Genomic DNA, 17,840 nt, shown 5'->3' with positions numbered 1-17,840 from the left:
GACCCAAGAGTAAACAACCCTTCGAAATTAATTGTATTGAAATTTAGTCCAGGGAAAGTAGTCAATGACATTCACTCGTTGGCAAAAGAAAGGTTCGGCTATCATCTTTGTTATCAGAACAAGTCTCAGATGAATATTAACACTCGTTCGTGATCATAAAGCAGTCCTCCTTCAGCCACTAATAATTACGATGAGTTTGGCGTTTAGGAGTGGGCGGTTGTATACAGTAACTGGTGACACGGTTGGGAGGTGAGACAGCCTCATCTTTTTCCACCATTCCCGAAAATGAACCAAACTTCAACTCTTTGTGCCCCCTCTCCATTACACACCTTGCTGACAAAAGCTATATTCATCACAGTTGAGTAACAGGTGTTCCTCTCACATAAAACATCCGGACTGCGACTTACACCAAGTTTACTGGGAATACAAATAAAACAACAATAAACGAATTATAGTGAAGTTAACAGAAGAAGTGTTTTTGTTGGCAACACTGACTGATTTTCTAGAATAAACTTAAGTCAACGCTACACGTGCTGTAGTGTACTACAGTTAGAAATCGATAGTGTGTCATTGACGCAGTTGTGCAACAGAAATAGATTGTACCCAGTGTTTAATAAAGTGGATAATTACATTACATTTCCCATGACTTCCATAACACCCAGCCACATATAATTTTGTATGACACAAACGAGCATTTTACGAATCAAGGGCCAAATAGTCATTAGTATTTACAGTATTGTATCACCCAGATAACTCTGAAAGTCAGTCCTCGAGGTTGTAAGCCTCTCTGTAGCTCTTCTATCGAGGACTCCCACAACCCCATTCTTGATTGAATTACATTGCTTCCAATTAAAGCTAACAGAGTTCAAACTGTCTGGTAGTGGTAACGCGCTAAACTCTCACCAATATGTCAAGGGTTCGAGCCTCGGCCCAGACACACTTGAGAAGGGTGTTATCCAGTGTGACCGTCACTACCAAACACCACAGGTTTCCCGGTACCTGGGTTCCTTCTGTACTATCACTGGATAGAGCGCCCAAACGGCTAGTAAGCTGATGTTTGGCGAGCCTATTTGGTCAACCTACTAATTCCTTTGACTACACATTCTGGAGTGATTTTGCGTAGTGATGATCCTTTACGCCTTGAGGAGCCTACAGCAGTATCTTTTGCTGCCCATTCCTTTTCCTACACAGCACCCAGATTGTACAATCGGTTGTCTGCATCCATGAAGTTGGTCTTTAAGAAACAACTTAAAACCTTTTTTTTAAAGCTTATGATCCTTCGTGGTCATGGCGGAGGGTGTGGAGGAATGTGTTTTGCAGTGGTTATGTCTGTGTGAGGCTGTGTTTGCTATGTTCAAAGTGCCGTCTGTAGCAGTGTAGCAGACGTGTTTTTGTAGTGGGTTTGAAGGAATATTTTGTCTTATATTGGTGTTTTGGTATGTGTGTGTGTGTGTGTGTGTGTCTGCTACGGTCCATAATTTTTACTTTTTTTATATTTTCTTCTTCAACCACCCCAGCCTGCTCCACCTGAAGAACCTCCACCCCAGCCTGCTCCACCTGAAGAACCTCCACCCCAGTCTGCTCCACCTGAACCTCCACCCCAGTCTGCTCCACCTGAGAACCTCCACCCCTGCTCCCACCTGAAGAACCTCCACCCCAGCCTGCTCCACCTGAAGAACCTCCCACCCCAGTCTGCTCCACCTGAAGAACCTCCACCCCAGTCTGCTCCACCTGAAGAACCTCCACCCCCCCAGCCTGCTCCTGAAGAACCTCCACCCCAGCCTGCTCCACCTGAAGAACCTCCACCCCAGTCTGCTCCACCTGAAACCTCCACCCAGTCTGCTCCAAAGAACCTCCACCCCAGTCTCCACCTGCCTCCACCCCAGTCTGCTCCACCTGAAGAACCTCCACCCCAGCCTGCTCCACCTGAAGAACCTCCACCCCAGTCTCCTCCACCTGAAGAACCTCCACCCCAGCCTGCTCCACCTGAAGAACCTCCCACCCCAGCCTGCTCCACCTGAAGAACCTCCACCCCAGCCTGCTCCACCTGAAGAACCTCCACCCCAGTCTGCTCCACCTGAAGAACCTCCACCCCAATCTGCTCTCACCTGAAGAACCTCCACCCGTCTGCTCCACCTGAAGAACCTCCACCCGTCTGCTCCAGAAGAACCTCCACCCCCAGCCTGCTCCACCTGAAGAACCCCACACCAGCCTGCTCCACCTGAAGAACCTCCACCCCCAGCCTGCTCCACCTGAAGAACCTCCACCCCAGTCTGCTCCACCTGAAGAACCTCCACCCGTCTGCTCCACCTGAAGAACCTCCACCCCAGCCTGCTCCACCTGAAGAACCTCCACACCACCTTGTTCCACCTGAAATGTTGATTCTTAGGTGATAAAACATTTGGTGTTGATAAAGCTGTACTACTTGTCAACAGAGACAAGACAACCTGGCCCCCCCCCCCAAGTGGCTAACAGGGTGATCAGTGATGAAGAGGATAAAGTAGAGCAAAGTAAGGTATGCATTTGATATCAGCAGATGGCTACTTCACCTAGAGTTTACAGGCTCAAGTTAATACTTCATCCTCTTCGCCACTGATCGGCTTGTTAGCTGCTTGGGTGGTCAGTTATGTCTGTGTTATGCACTGTTGGCAAATACAGTACTGGTTCCAGGATATATCTGTACCTGAGCCAGTGTTGGTCATGTCTGGTCTTGAATGAGCTCGAACTCGGTGCCGTCACAATGCTCTTTGGCAGATTGTTCCAAGAGTTCACAACCCTCACTCCGAAAAAGTTTGCCCTGACAAATTTTTGAACTTGTGGCTTCTTCAACCTTAAGCTGTGACTTCTAGTGGGGCAGGCTTCTGCCAGCTCCAGATATGGACACTCAACTGAGGAAAGAAATGATCAGTGTACAGTATATAGAAAGTTGTTACAACTAACTTTTTTGGGAATAGGAGTTGTAAATTCCTGGAATAACCTGCCAATGTTGGAACAGTACCAAGCATAAACTTCTCTAAATCTAAGCTTGATCATTGCTGGATCCTGCTCGGGTACATTAAGAGAGGCCCACGTGTGGCTGCTGACTAGTACAGCACTTGTCAACAGCATGTAACACAGAGTTATCCTTCTACCTGACATGGTAAGAAGCTGACTAATGGCAAATGTTAAATTGAAATAAAGTAATTTGTTCAAACTTTAATGTAGAAACATACAAAAATAGATAAAATAAATTTGCATTTAAACTTCAGTAACATTTACTGAACAAAACAAAATTAGTTTAATGTATTCAGGTTACTCATAAACTACAGTACAGTAATATAAAGCTTCTCATTAAAGTAAAAAGTAGGAATTGGTAAGCAAAAGAAACAAAATGACTTCTGATGGAGTATTTTCCATGTTTCCCTCCCAATGAATACAGTATATAAACTTTTCTATTAAGGTAACAACGAAGTACAGTACACAAAAATCAACATGAACTTTAAAGAAACAGCAGCATCTATGAGTTGCTTTATACAGTAGCTGCACTTTATCAGTAAACACAGTCATGTAGCAAAAATATTTGGTTTTCCTTTATAATGATAATTTTCATATACCTGTAACTGGAATACACTCAAAAATTCTTTAACACACAATCTGTTTGTCTACGTAAGTATATAAATTTAATCATAGCTAGTAATTTCTCATTAATTTTATCCAGCTAAAGATTTTAACCAAGGTCTGTTGGACACCAAACACTTGTTCATCAGTTTTACTTCACACTTATTGTGATCCTTTACATTATCTCTTCATTTTTCCTCTTTGGTTTAATTTCAAGTCTTCTACACCCACATTCGTTTTCATGTGCTGTAACTGTGGTCACATTCCATCAATTTATAAGTAAATTACCTGTACAGTAAAGTACAGTACAGTGCTTCACTTCAAAACAGTTAACAGTAAGTATCTTCCTTCACTCATGTTCCTTGTGCATCACATCAGTCATACAAGAACTGTTCACATTCTAGCAGTCCTCTCCCTCAAATCCAAATATTACTTGTATTCATTAGAAATACCATAGACATCTTTAACACCAGCCTGTGTGTTAACCTAAGTTCATATTTTACCCATTACTGTATACTGAATGTCTGAATAAATGTACTGGTATCATACTTGAAGAATTCCCCCAAAACATGAGATAGCCTGAAATTTGCAAATGTGTAGACCAATCAGCCAGCCATGACCTTGACCTTTAACCTCAACAAGCACATCTTTGAACAGTAATGAATTCGGGGGTGCTGGTGGTAGAGTGGTACCGCTCTTGCCTTCGCAAGCGAGATGTCACGGGTTCGATTCCCGGGCCGGTGGAAGTTGTTTGGACATACTTCCTAGCCCCCATTAGTCCCTGTTCACCAAGCAGTAAAGTAGGTACCTGGTGTAAATCGAAAGTTGCGCATTCGAATTCAGGGACAAGTTGTTGGAGCTTCCAATAACTTGATGACATAAACCATTGACTCTCCAGGTTTCTATACCCTTGACTCTTCAGGCTTCTACGCCCTTAACTCATTAGACATAAAGGCAAGCATGAACTTAGCATGCTTCCCTGTTGGGCACTGTAAACGCTTCTGCGCTTCACCTTGCCCAAGGCTGTAGGGGAGTGCCCAATAAATAATAATAATAATAAAAAAAAAATAACGATAATTCCTATCAAACTTCAAGGTTATAACACCAATACCACTCCAATAATAACATATAAATGAGGTGAAGTTGACCTGGCCACTCTTAACAATGTCATATTTAAATCACAAACAAATCACTCATTTCCACATCAATACTCTGATGGACTCTATACACTCCAAAATAATGTTCAAATTAATAATATACTAAACAATACTTTTACAATAACATCAAAACAGAAGGGAAACGAGAAAATCGAAGTATTGTAATACAAAAATGAAATGATGTGAACTAAAACTATTTCTTCATTCACATAATAATTTTCAGCAGATAATCACAACACAATTCCTACCAGTAGTTGTGAATCAAAACATCTTGAGTGTTCCACATTCAGTACACATTCCTTGGCTTGATGGTGTGCATAGTTGACACTTCTGAAAATGAAGGAATATACTGAACAATATATATCTCTTTGTATGGACACAGGACTGAGCGACATGATATTTATATTTTATTTATTTATTTTTATAAATTCATATAAGAATAATCAAGGGAAGGTCCACCCCTACCTCTTACACACCCTAGTACATATGGACCAGGATGGCCAGATTCATAAGAGATACTGTTCACTCTCATCCAGTATTTGTTGCCTTTCACTCTTTAGTGCTGTAACTGATACACTCTGTAACCTAAATCAACTTAACCAAACCCAATATTGTATAAACTTATCTAAGGTAATCATCTGCAGTAAGTAGGGTGGCAAAAGTTTTTAAGAGAGACAATTGTCCAGGTTGGGAATCATGACATCACTGACCCATCGGCCATAAAATAAAAGTTGCAAAAATATACCTGGCAGTGAGTATGAAGAGTTGGTCGACAGGAGCAGCAAACAAGGCAGTGGTTTCGAGGAGAAAGAGACTGCATGTGAATATGGTGAGTACACCACGAGTAGCACACTGCCATGCCACACCAGTTACACATCACAGTGCCAGGCATAATGTGTAACAGCTCTGGTGTGGCTCCACAGCAAGGAAGAATAACTTGTGACACCAGTAGAGAATACAAGCGAGTCACCTGTAAGACCAGTATTGCATAAACCAAAGATTGTCTACAGTGAACAATATTGTCTCACTCATTCCTCATATCCACAAAATAAGTAAGAGTACTGTACAGTAAACCCCCAGTTATACAAGATTTGTATCAACAAGTCAAGTTAACAGAGGGAACCTTTTCCCTACACAGTAAAGGTCTCTCTACAGCCTCACAGTTTGTGCCCAAAACTCACTTGGTGGTCTTGTTGTGAGGGATGTCCACCTCTCCCATCATTATTTACCATCTATAGTACACTAAATAATATACAGTGTAAAGTACTGTACTACAACTGTTACTGCAGTACAATAAAATCCAATATAATGGATTATTTAGCATTATGAGTTATACTGTAGCTAATAATGGAAAGAACATTTAGTGTGAGATACACAGAGTCCCTGGCATTATGACTTAATACTAAAACATATTCTTTTGAACTATATTACCCAGCACTTGTAGTCAAACACACACTGGAAGTATTGTAATACTGTACTGAACTGAATATTTGTAAACAAATGACATACTGTATAAAAGTGATGACTCAAATGGATAATTACTAAGTTAACAGTAAGGGACATAGTACCACTCTCTTGGTGTCATAACTTAAACTGTAGTTTATTGCCATGGGGTATACAAGAGAGAGCACAGAAATATGTACTGTACAATACTAGAGTTAATATGATCAACTTTTGATAAGATGAATAAGAACCTTACTGCTCTCACATCAATAAGACTCGATACCAATAACTTAACTACATTCACTACAATTAATCAACACTTACACCATAGCTGTACAAGTTCTGCATCAGACATTCATCAACTCGTGCAGTGTGTACGTCCAGGCCAAGTGTGTGCAGAATGTTGAGAGGGTTGTCACATTCCTTACATAAACAGGTCTGTTGAGTATTACACAGTGCCCCAGCTCGTGCACAAGGACAGTCCATTATGCTGCACGGTAGGGAAGGAAGAAAAATTTTAATATATACACAATTTCTCAAGTGTGAACACAAGCACATCTATGAACAGAACAAACAATATTTTCCTTAAACAAAACTTTCTCCACAACTTGTCAATACAAAAAGTAAAGGACTAGAAATCCTTTATTTCTGGCCTCTCGTAATATCAACGTTTCCAATGGGAATGTTTAAGCCTCAACAACCCTCGGTCAATAACCAGGGATGATATGTTAACTCCAAAGGTATACATATCAATGCCCACCTCCCCATCAAAATGGCTAGAAGGCTCCACCATCTTGTTCAATTTCAAGCCAGCAAAGCCAAGAAAACTCAGGAAGAGGAGAGGATGTCTGAGCTGCCTGACTTGGAGGTCAACCAATTCTGGCTTACACCTTTCCTCAGATGGTACCTCATAATCCAAAGTCAGTTAGACAATAAATAGTCCCCATGCATGTGTGTCCACTCATCTGTCTTAATTCTTGTGAGCACAACAACTAGAGTGGTACCTTTATAAGATGAGTCAAGTTTAATAATCTGTTTTTCCTTCACTATACTTGGAGGTGGTGAGGCTTGGTCATTATGGCAATAGAGACCCTTAGATCTATCCAGTTAATTTGCATAATTCAGTCTGAAAATTTTTGTTTTCATGTCAATACGTAGAAGGTACTTACCGACATGTTTCTTTACAGTTGCATCCCTTCTGCAGGTAAGGTGCCATTGGAAACTGAAGGGCAGGAGTGAAGGGGACAGGATGCAACATTTTCTGGTGAAAACACAGTATTGATAAATATTAGATCACAATTAATATTTAAGGTAAGAAAGGTATGTAAGCAGTTACAGGTGGCTTCATATAATGTACTGTACAGTATTCTGAGGTACAGTAATTACTTGAAGATCAAAAATTAATACTGCAAATCCCAATTTATAAACAAGTCAGAACAAGATGTGCTTCTACCTATCAAGTCTATGGGTAACCCTCAACACATAACTCTCCCATCAAAACCCTAGTCCACAGAGAACAGTTTGGGAGGTAGAGGCTTATCAATTACAGCTGAGAGAAATGTAAACCTGTGTGTTACAGATGCTTGTGTGCGCCCGCACACACACTACTACTACTACTACTTTGCTGTCACTCAGAATCAAGTGTGATGATCATCTAGCCATGATACAATGAAATGGGTTATTAAGGATGTCACCTTCGTTGGTGAGTTTTAAGGTGACTAAAGAGGCCGATATGGACCGGAAGGGTCGTTCACAGATGTCGCACATGTGGATGGCTCCATCTAGTGCAGAGAGGCGGCGGCAGAGTCTTTCCGGCATTGGCGCTTGTCTGTCTTGGTTTGAGGTTGGGCTAACTCGAAAGTATTGACACCTCGTGTGGTGCTCCTCGTTTGTTATAGCACATACAGGAATTCCCAGTACCAAATATCAGTCCAAATGAAGACCTCATCAGTACCCAACTTAGGTATAAAATAGGATTTTCAGGATGACTTCCAGATTAACAGTCAACAGCCCAGAAGACTCTTGTCACTAAAGCAAGATAGAAAAGTGATGAGGTGGCCAATTAAAACTGCAAAGCTACTGAGCCTCACATGAAAGATAACTAAAAGCTGCAGGAAGGAATCATAACAGATCTGACACACTCCGTAATGTTACATACCTTTCTTGCACTATCTCCTATAAGGGTTACTGTGGTAGGCACCTCTTGGTCATTAGTGGGGAAGGTCAGCACCACAAAGCAATCCTGGTTAACATGGCAACTGGGCCATAAAAAACTGAACCTTACTTTAGAAATAGTTCAGTACCATAGTAATTAGAGCCCGACTTATTTCCACCATAAAGCAAAACTCTCCAGGGGACAACATACTTCAAGCAGAGGGACAGTCATACTAATGTTGGTGCAGTACCGAAAATTCAACGTAGTTGAAGAGGAACCAGGGAACGTGTGTGTGTGTGTGTGTGTGTGTGTGTGTGTGTGTGTGTGCCAACTGTTGCAGCACCAAGACTCACTGCTTCTTCCTCTTTTAGGGTAATGGTTGTAACAGGTGTATTAGGACCAGTGTTAAGAGTCCAAGTCTAGGTCACAGCCAGTAAGCATGATGGGTACACTATACACTGCTGGGTTATATAAATAAATATAAGTACAGTAATCACAACATACCTGCGGCTCCACGGCAGAATTAAGAAGCATTGTAAGAGAAGATGGATCACTGGTGGGGTTCTCATTACCATGATCAACACCTTGCAACAAGTTTCCCCTTAATGCATGGCCTTGCTTGGTCTTCTCTTCAATAAAAACCCGATGCAAATCATGACTCTCAGAGTCTAAGAAATGGTTTCGACGATTTGAAGACACAATGGTGTCACGCTGGTCACCTAGAAATGAGTTTTTGGTTGAAAACTTTCCATCACAATTACTGCTGCCGAGACTCTCAGGTGCACCATGTTCTCTCTCTACAACTTTCACCTTACTGTCTACACTTGCAGGAGCTGCTGCCAAAATGGTTTTATTGTACACCTTAGAGGTCTCCATATTACTTGTAATTGCTTTAGATTCAAACGACTGGTTACAACACTGCTGATTATCACATGATTTAGTGTCATGAGACAGGTCTCTGCAGGGCTGACGGGAACATTCTTGACTTGTACACTGTTGATGAGAGTTTGTCCTTGCTTGCAGTGTGTCACCTTCACCTAGAAAATGAAGATTGCATTTAGTCTTGAAATTACTCGAGAAGTGTCCAACACATGTTTATATCTATGGCAGCATAAAAACAAATTTTTAAACAACTCTAACATACTTTTTAAGATGTACTGCCAAGTAAATATAGAGTACTAAAAAATGAATAGCTCTTGAATTTCAACAAGACTCAAACATTTATCAACCTGTAAGTGCAGCGCTTGAGAGCTCAGGAAGTTCAACGCTAGTATCCAAATGAGGTGCAAGAAGCCAAGATGGGATGTGACCTTCCTCAACACACAAGTGTTGTGACAGCTTATGACTGAACCATGTAGAAAACCCACACAGCCCATCATGTAGGCTAACACCTCTTCCTCGATCCAGCAACACCAACTAATTGAATAAACAAAACATCAAAATTTCACATCCCTGTTGTTCATACATATTGTTGATATAGTCTACAATACAAGGCTACACTTTATACATGGAAGGACAGCCATGTATTAATATGGTTATACCTAATTTCAAAGATTTGTGAAGATTAAACTTAAATCTCAATGTAGTGACTACAGTAGTTTGGGTCTCATATTTATAAATGGTAAATCACATTGTCATGTCAATTGAGAACCTTTTCAATGATCAAAGCTATAATGAGATGGTTAGTTTTTAGGAGTAACTACCATGTCATGGTCCTGATCACTTCAAAAGTAATTATCCCAAAGTTGACAAACAAGAGACTTCTTGGTGACATGATTGAGATGTTTAAGATGTTAAAACACCATGATAGTTAAACTGAGGAGCTCCTCACACAGAGAAGGCATCACACTCTAACAGTGAATTGTGGAACCTTGGAAGAACTTTCTATCCATTCAGTGTTACGAGACATAGAAAGTTTAAGAAATATTTGCTGCACACATAAGGGCAGTAGCAGAAGTCACAGAGATAAATAATGCAAACCTGTATATTTTATCATTACTTTTAAGACGATAATGTTGATATAAAAGAAATAAGCTCAACCATTTAACTGTTGATGACTGTATAACAATAACTTACATTATGAAGTGGACAGACAGACAGTGCAGCCTTCAGATGTGCCAGGTAGTCATGATGAGCTGGTGAAAGAGTACCACTCTCACACAGCATGCCACCTGATGCTTCCTTCCTACATATTACTTGTATTGAAGGAACAGTATTCACCACCACCTGTACCTAAAAAAAATTAAATTATTAAAATCACTGTAATTAAATATTCAATATGTACCATACTTTTAAAAGCCATAGACACACACAAGTGATAATTTAAGTAAAAGTTATGACACAAAGTCCAGGTAAAATTAAACTTTTTTAAATGGAACAAGTCCACGAGTCCTTAAAAGTTACTTAACACTCTTCTGCTGCTGTTTTTGTATATATAGTCTTCACACTTACACAAGCTTATCCATCTTCATCTAAAAATTCTCTATTTCCCAAGACCATCACTGCCTCCTTCCTTAAACAACGAAATATCTTATGTGTACAGTATACTCACTCATCATACATAATCCCTAGTAATAAATCCAACATTAGTTCAGAACTATTTACCACAACTGCCGAGTATTTATTACCTTGTTAGAAGTGATAGCAATAGCCTGTAGGGTGCTGAAGGGGATGTTCAGAGTGAGGGAGAGATGTGGGGCAGTAATACCACCAGCAGACTCTAACACCACAACCTCTCCCTCTCCTTCCTCCTCCTGCTTCTCTTGGTGCGGCCAGATTACAAACTCGTAAACAAATTTTCTGTGGATGTAACTTTCAATTTAATAAAATATTAAATAGCACAAAGGTTTAACTTATAGTAAACAATCTGTCGGCAAATTGCGATGAGGATGGTGATAATGTTGATATTTTACCTAATGCTGATGGTGATGAAGGAGCATACAGTACCTGGCAGAATAAATGACATGAAGCTTGGGATGGAAGATAGGATTACACTTGGCTGCTAAGTTTAAAGGTCCAATATATAAAGCATGGAGGTTAAAGTGCAAGGTTGTAAGGGTAGAAGCACCACACTGCTTTGGGCTCTTCTCACTCACAGCCTCCTCAGCAAAAGCCACAAAATCTAGAAAAAGAAGAAAAAATGGAAAGTTTCACGATTATTACACCTGGAACTTAGGCCAAAATACAGTTCATTCTTTGAGTTTTAAATAATATATACAGTGCAGTATAAAAAATAAGCATTATCGTATAAGCACCTGTTAAAATATAGCCCAATACAGTACCAGTTATAAAATAGCCCTGTCTGTTATAAAATACCCCAATACCCGTTATAAAATAGCCCTATGCTCCTTTACTAATGTTAGTTTTGGGATAAATGTGGATATCCGTATCACTGTTTCTGCCACGACAGACGATATTCTAATGGTGGGGATGCTATACAAAATAATTCACCTCTGCTGCCACCTGGTGAGCTCTAGAAAAATACACTGAGGAGAAAATGATGCTATGAAAATAAATAAATAAATAAAAATAAAAAGGCCACGGTATGACTATGTCCTCACCATACTTTTGATCTTCCAATGAATGGTGGATCACAATAGAAAATCTTTACTCATTCACAAAAATCTCTTGTATAAGTTAACAATGTTTTACTTAATAAGATGATCAACTCATCATCTTTCCCAAGACACTTGACGTAGGGTGCGGACACATTTTTTGCAGCAGCTACACCACCTGGCTAGTGAGCTATCCTGAGTTAGAGTTTCTTATCTCTTACCTGATCAGTAACTAAGGATTCACCCCCCCACCTCATTATGCACAAAAATGGACAGTAAGGAACATGTAACTTCCGCTGGTGATGGATGGCATTTAAGGACGAACAGGAATCCTGAATGGTCCACTGAAACAACCACTAGATCGAGGACTGAAATCCTCGTTCAGTTGGGTGAGGATTGTAGAGGAGTAAACAAGGACTAAATCAAGCTTGGGCACATAGCAGGGGTAGATCCTACAGGTCATGAGGACCCTTATGGTATGGTAAATGTAATTCATCTCAATAACATTAAAAAAAATTAAACCAACAGTAAATATTTACCTTGCTCTAGTTGTTTTTTCAGCAGTAAATCCTGGGCTGCAGTTTTCAGCATGTTATCACACTGAAACTTTTTCCATCTATTCTCAGCAGTGATTACAAACTTTCTTTTAGTTAAAATTTTGCTATTTCTACTTGAATTTTCCTTTTCAGTTCTTAACCACTTTTCACTGTGAGAGTCTCTGAGGGTGTGGTGCAGCCCAAGGCAAGAATCATCACAACTATGAACTTCATCAGTCTTCTGAGGATGTGTGTTTAGCAGGACATGAATGTCTGATTCTGAGTTTGATCGTCTCACTCTTATCCTTCTGCACAAATACTTGTCCATATGAGAACTTTTGCTCACCGAGTCAGGGTTTTCAATTGCTTTATCTGCTCTGGATATTTTCATATTTATGCTGTTGTTAATATTACAGGAGACATCCTCAAGTTTCCTTTTTGAAGGAGCCAAGTAGGTATGTGGTGGTTCATCTCGACCTCTCCTGCCACCTCGGCCTCTTGAACGTCCTCTTCCACTTTTGATTCTTAATTTTGAAGCTAAAGCTTTCTCTCTTTCTATTGACGATAGAACTTTTTTCTGCCGAAGGAATTCAATGCACGTTGGGCAGTTATGGAGCTTACAAACACTGATGTGGTCTCTAAGAGTGACACTTAGACGCAGCGTCAGTGCTTGTGTATGTAGAGTCTTCAGGTCCCTGAGATTAAAGTAACCACGGCAAATAGCCTTAGGTGGAAGATTAAGTAATTTAAGAATGGACTCGGGTATATCAGGGAAGTGATGCTGCAGTTCATCTCTGAGGAGTCTACTTTTATTAAACTTATTTTTAAAAGAGTCAGAGTTGGGTTTTTTCTTCAATAACTTCTGCTGGAGACTGTGAACATATTCAGACTTCAAGCGTGGCTTACTGCCGGAAGTTTCAACACTGGACCTTCCATTCTCAGGTGACAGTGAGTAGCAGTTTATATCATTAATAATACTTGGCTGGGTGTTGATCAAAATTTTTACTGGTTCTGAGGTTGCAGTGTTAAGAAGAATAGGACCCTTTGCACTCACATATGAAACAGAATTTACTTGTTGGGTTTTGGGAGCAATTGGATGAACATAGCTCTTCAGGCAGTACTTTGTGACAAGTTGTTTCCCAGTACTACAATTGTTTACTGGAGTTGGCACTACAGGATTATTGCTACATGGCTGTGTAGACATGAGCCGAGGCAAAATACTGGGAACTATTGGTGTATTTAATGGTGTACTAGATCCAGATTCAAGCTGTGAACAAGTGCTAGTTGGAATCATCATATAGAATGATTCTGTGGGAAAACTCTGCGGGATGGACACTTGGTACATAGCTGGGGCTGTGCCACCAACTGTGAACACTGTGGTTGGGACAATAGTTTTTCTTGTATCCTGGTGCTCAAATACAGCCTTTTTTCCTTGAGGAATGTTGGTCACTAAGGCAGGGCTCTGGGAATCGATTGAAGTTGTAATTTTAGCAGCCTCAGCGGGACCTTTCTCTATGCAGGGAAGAACGGTCGTGGGACTGGGGATTGAGGGAGTGCAACTTTTTAGGTTGGCCGAAGCGAAGAATGATGGGATATTGGTAGGGGTATTTATTGGTATACTGATGCTTAAGCCAGTCTTCCCAACTGGTAAAACAAAGCTTTTTCCTTCAGTTGAACTATCCTGGACCTTCAGTTTTGTCACAGCTGTAGCCACACTACTCGTCACCCCACAGGCTTCAGGAGGTACTCTTGGAGTAGAGCTTACCACAGTTTGAACGACGCCATCTTCTAACTGTTTTCCATCTTTAGAACTACAGGTACTTCTCTTTCTTGGTACAACATAATGCTCAGGTTTGAAATCCTCCCTCTGAGGCCAACAACTTGACCCATCCTGATTCTGCAGTCTTCTGTCTTTACCTAAAATGAAGCAGAGTGGCTTCATCTGTTTCTGGCTTCCATTTTCTACTTGTCCTTGAGTCGCACACTTTATTGGTCTGATACCTGGTAGAGTCCTAAACAGCACAGGTCTTATAACTCTTTGCTTTTTTAATATTCTTTTTACTTTATTATTGTCTGATAGATCTTTCTGAACACTGTTAGATGTGGAGGCTGGTGAAGCTGTGACTGTTTTAAGGGGTCCTGAGGCACTGTTTGCTTCTGTATCATGTTGAAGGACCTCCACACCTTCACCTTTTGAGAGACCACCTAAATCACTTAGTATATCACCTATCACATCTTGTGACCTACTGTTGTTACCTTCCCTGTTCAACATTAAAGTGTAAGCTGTGTTCTGGCCACAAATATTCTTTCTTTCATTCATAGTATATGCACATGACTTCTTATCACTGTCAATACCTGCATTGCTTTCTTCAGTATCAATGACTGTGTTACTTTCTTCAGTATCAATGACTGTGTTACTTTCTTCAGTATCAATGACTGTGTTACTTTCTTCAACCTCTTGCAAAAAAGAATCGAGTAAATCATTGAAATAACTTGGACTATTAACACCCGAACTGCTGGGTTCTTCTGATAGAGTTGCTGCCTCCAAGCTCTTCACCTCTTTATTGCTGTCAGTAGTTCTCATGTTACCTGAGCTACAACCCTGCTGGTTCAAGTGAGCTGGTTCACAGTTCCGTTGAACATCTAATATTTCACTGATTAATTCAGGATATCTTAAAATGGGACTATCATCTGGCAAGAAGTGTTTATTATTAAAATTAGAATCATCATCATCAGTTAAATTAGTAAACATGGGAACTTCCACATGGTCCAACTTTTCAGTGGTCAGGTTCCCACATATGGTCATCACCTCACAGGGGTAAGGGTCTGGGATGTTCAAGCGACTAGGTTGCATCGTGGTCATGTCTAAGAGGGAAGTTTGGTCCAATTTCTTGATGCTGTTACCTTCCTGGTTCAATCCTAATGGGTTTGTTGAAGTGTTAGTGTCAACAACATTTCGGCAATGATTCACTAAACTGCTCTGATTAATGTCTACATATGTTTCTTTGTTAGTGAGGTTCTCTGGCAGCCGGCTGTTACACTGTGCCTCATTTTCTATGCTAACTTCATTTTTATCGAGATACAGTCCAGAGAGAGGTGCCAAGGATGGTTTAGGTGTCTGGAGGATCCACACCACCTCACTACTGGACTCGCATGATGGACCAACTGCTTCACAACCATCAACTCGCGATATTCTGTTCATTTTAAGTAACGAGTTAGAATCAGTTTCATTTATATGAGACTGAAGCAACATATTTTCCTCAAAGTGTGAAGCATTAGAGGGAGGATTACTGGATGAAAAACTACTACTAGTAACATTAACTGCTTCTCCCACAGTTATATTTGTACTATGGCCAACTGGTGCACATAATTCTTCAGAAGCCCCCATTAGTAGTTGATTATAGTCGGTAAATAGACCTTTCTTGTTCTCCCCTGTGGACGTGGACAGACTATCACAGATCAGATCACGTATGTTGTTTAAGGGACATTCATGGCTGGTGTTACCATGACTGAGGGACCTTAGTGGTGAAGAGTAAACTTGTGGTTGCAGAGAGAAGTCTTCTTGCAACACTACATCTGTTTTACTGCTTACTTGGTTCATAGATTTAAAAATGAGTTCTGTAAAGTCTGGTGATCCTTGGGAATTCTTTTTCAAGCTCTCTCCATCTACCACAAATTGGGTGGGTGTCTGAGAGGAATTCATGAACTCAACTAAACTAGTATTTGGAGAGTTTAAAATAGTCTCCTCCAAACATTTGTCCAGGGTACTTGTGGTTAAATCTTGAAATGTGGAGTTTTTCTCTTCTGTGAGAGGAATAAAACAGTCCAGGTTATCAATATCTGGAAAAGGTTTATCCGGATCTTGGCCATCATAGAGATCCTCCAGGAGACTGTCAACAGCGTCCTGGCTGTTGTCAGGTGTATACAGCCACCCCCCGAGAGGCTCACTGCTTACCTCACTCAAACTACTATATTCATTTTGATCATTAGTCTTCCTTTTATCATTATTCAATGTGTACATTTCTGAGGTGGCTTCTTCCTCCGAGAAATACAATGATGCAGATTTTTCTTGCATCTCTTTAGTGTTACAACCCTCATTGAGATATATTCCCTCATTTGATTCTCTCAAATTCTCATCCAACACACTTGTACTCTCTGGCAACTGATGTGAAGTGTTAAGCATCTCGTAGGAAGGCCCAGGAAGGATTTTTTTCTTGTTACTAAAAGCAACAACTTCAGAAACTGCCAAACTATTTGAACCAGACTGAGTACATACTGGTATATATTTAAGACAGCCTTCACCAGCCCCCTTCTTTTTTGTTATCATGTTACTAATGCTAATAACAGGTTTAGTTACTGTAGCATCACAAGAACTGGCAGAGAGCGAGGAATTTTGTGATCTCTGTTTCAGGATGGGCTGACCGAGAGATTCCTTGTAGTTACCCAAGGTGATGGGGACAATCTTGCGTACTAGACGGTTTGCTTCATGACTGGTCTGACTATGGTTGACAAGATTAACAGTGTCATCACCTACACTCACATCTACTTTATCAACATACATCACCCTCCTGACTCTTACACTGTCTGGCTCTCTCCTCTCCAGTCTAGTAACATTTATTTTGCTCTCTTCATTTGATTTTCTTTTAGAGGTCAACTTAACTCTCTTCCCAAAATGTTCCAGTGAATATTTCTCTTCTTGTAACAGTGGTGATAATGACTTGCCTTTAATACCATCAGTGTCATTCCTGTTTTTCGTTACCTTCACAAGCAAAACTTTATCAGAACCGAGATAACTAACTTCTTTCATTCTGTTCAGAAAATGATCATCACTCAGGGGACAGACAGAGTCCTCCTTCCCTGCACCATCAGAACAGTTAGGTGTAATTATTTCTTTACTTCTACAGCTTGTAAGACAAACTTGACTTCCTGTACCACTCAAGGATATTGCTTCATTTTTCTGTGTGCTGTTTATTGTTCTCTTACTAATAACAGCAATTTTCTTGATTTTAGTCCAAGCTGAGTGGTCGCTGTCACCACCAGTACCAGCTCTTTTCTGCTGCACATTCATAACTGTTAAATTTTTAATACAAGTTGATAAAATGGAAAGAATTCTTATTAAAATACAAACAACAGATATTGTAGCCTTTTCATAGACTTAAATTTCACACTACAGTATAGCTCTTTTATCAGTAACTTCCACTCTTACTGCTGATACAAAACCACTCTTATGATCATTATTCTGCACTTGTAGAACTCTTAGTATTTTCCACAATAACATCCTTCTCCCCTGTTCTTAATACTGTATATCTATCTTGCATACAGTATAGTTGCTAACTTTCATCAATAGTCAACTTCCTGAAGTGTACAGTATACACTTTATTGTCCCCACTTGACTCTC

General features: G+C 40.3%; 2 protein-coding genes across 2 annotated transcripts; both read right to left on the bottom strand.

Annotated features, from left to right (window-relative positions):
• Positions 1 to 4,605: 4,605 nt before the first annotated feature.
• On the bottom strand, positions 4,606 to 11,139 carry LOC121870674. Its single transcript, XM_042372604.1, has 8 exons — positions 10,980 to 11,139; positions 10,429 to 10,584; positions 9,582 to 9,768; positions 8,857 to 9,389; positions 7,367 to 7,458; positions 6,522 to 6,687; positions 5,500 to 5,724; positions 4,606 to 5,084 (listed from the first exon to the last, which is right to left on the bottom strand). Exons 2-8 carry the CDS (start codon positions 10,516 to 10,518, stop codon positions 5,016 to 5,018), a joined length of 1,362 nt encoding a protein of 453 aa, XP_042228538.1. The 5' UTR covers positions 10,519 to 10,584; positions 10,980 to 11,139; the 3' UTR covers positions 4,606 to 5,015.
• A 110-nt stretch (positions 11,140 to 11,249) lies between these two features.
• Positions 11,250 to 17,520, bottom strand: LOC121870673. The gene is made up of 2 exons (XM_042372603.1): positions 12,446 to 17,520; positions 11,250 to 11,473 (listed from the first exon to the last, which is right to left on the bottom strand). The coding sequence occupies exons 1-2, from the start codon at positions 17,508 to 17,510 to the stop codon at positions 11,265 to 11,267; spliced, it is 5,274 nt and encodes a 1,757-aa protein (XP_042228537.1). The 5' UTR covers positions 17,511 to 17,520; the 3' UTR covers positions 11,250 to 11,264.
• Positions 17,521 to 17,840: the final 320 nt, after the last annotated feature.

The sequence above is a fragment of the Homarus americanus genome, unplaced genomic scaffold (genome assembly GCF_018991925.1).
Source record: "Homarus americanus isolate GMGI-L3 unplaced genomic scaffold, GMGI_Hamer_2.0 scaffold56333, whole genome shotgun sequence".
In the NCBI taxonomy this organism is placed as follows: Eukaryota; Metazoa; Arthropoda; class Malacostraca; order Decapoda; family Nephropidae; genus Homarus; species Homarus americanus.
This window is presented reverse-complemented; position numbering and strand designations above follow the sequence as displayed.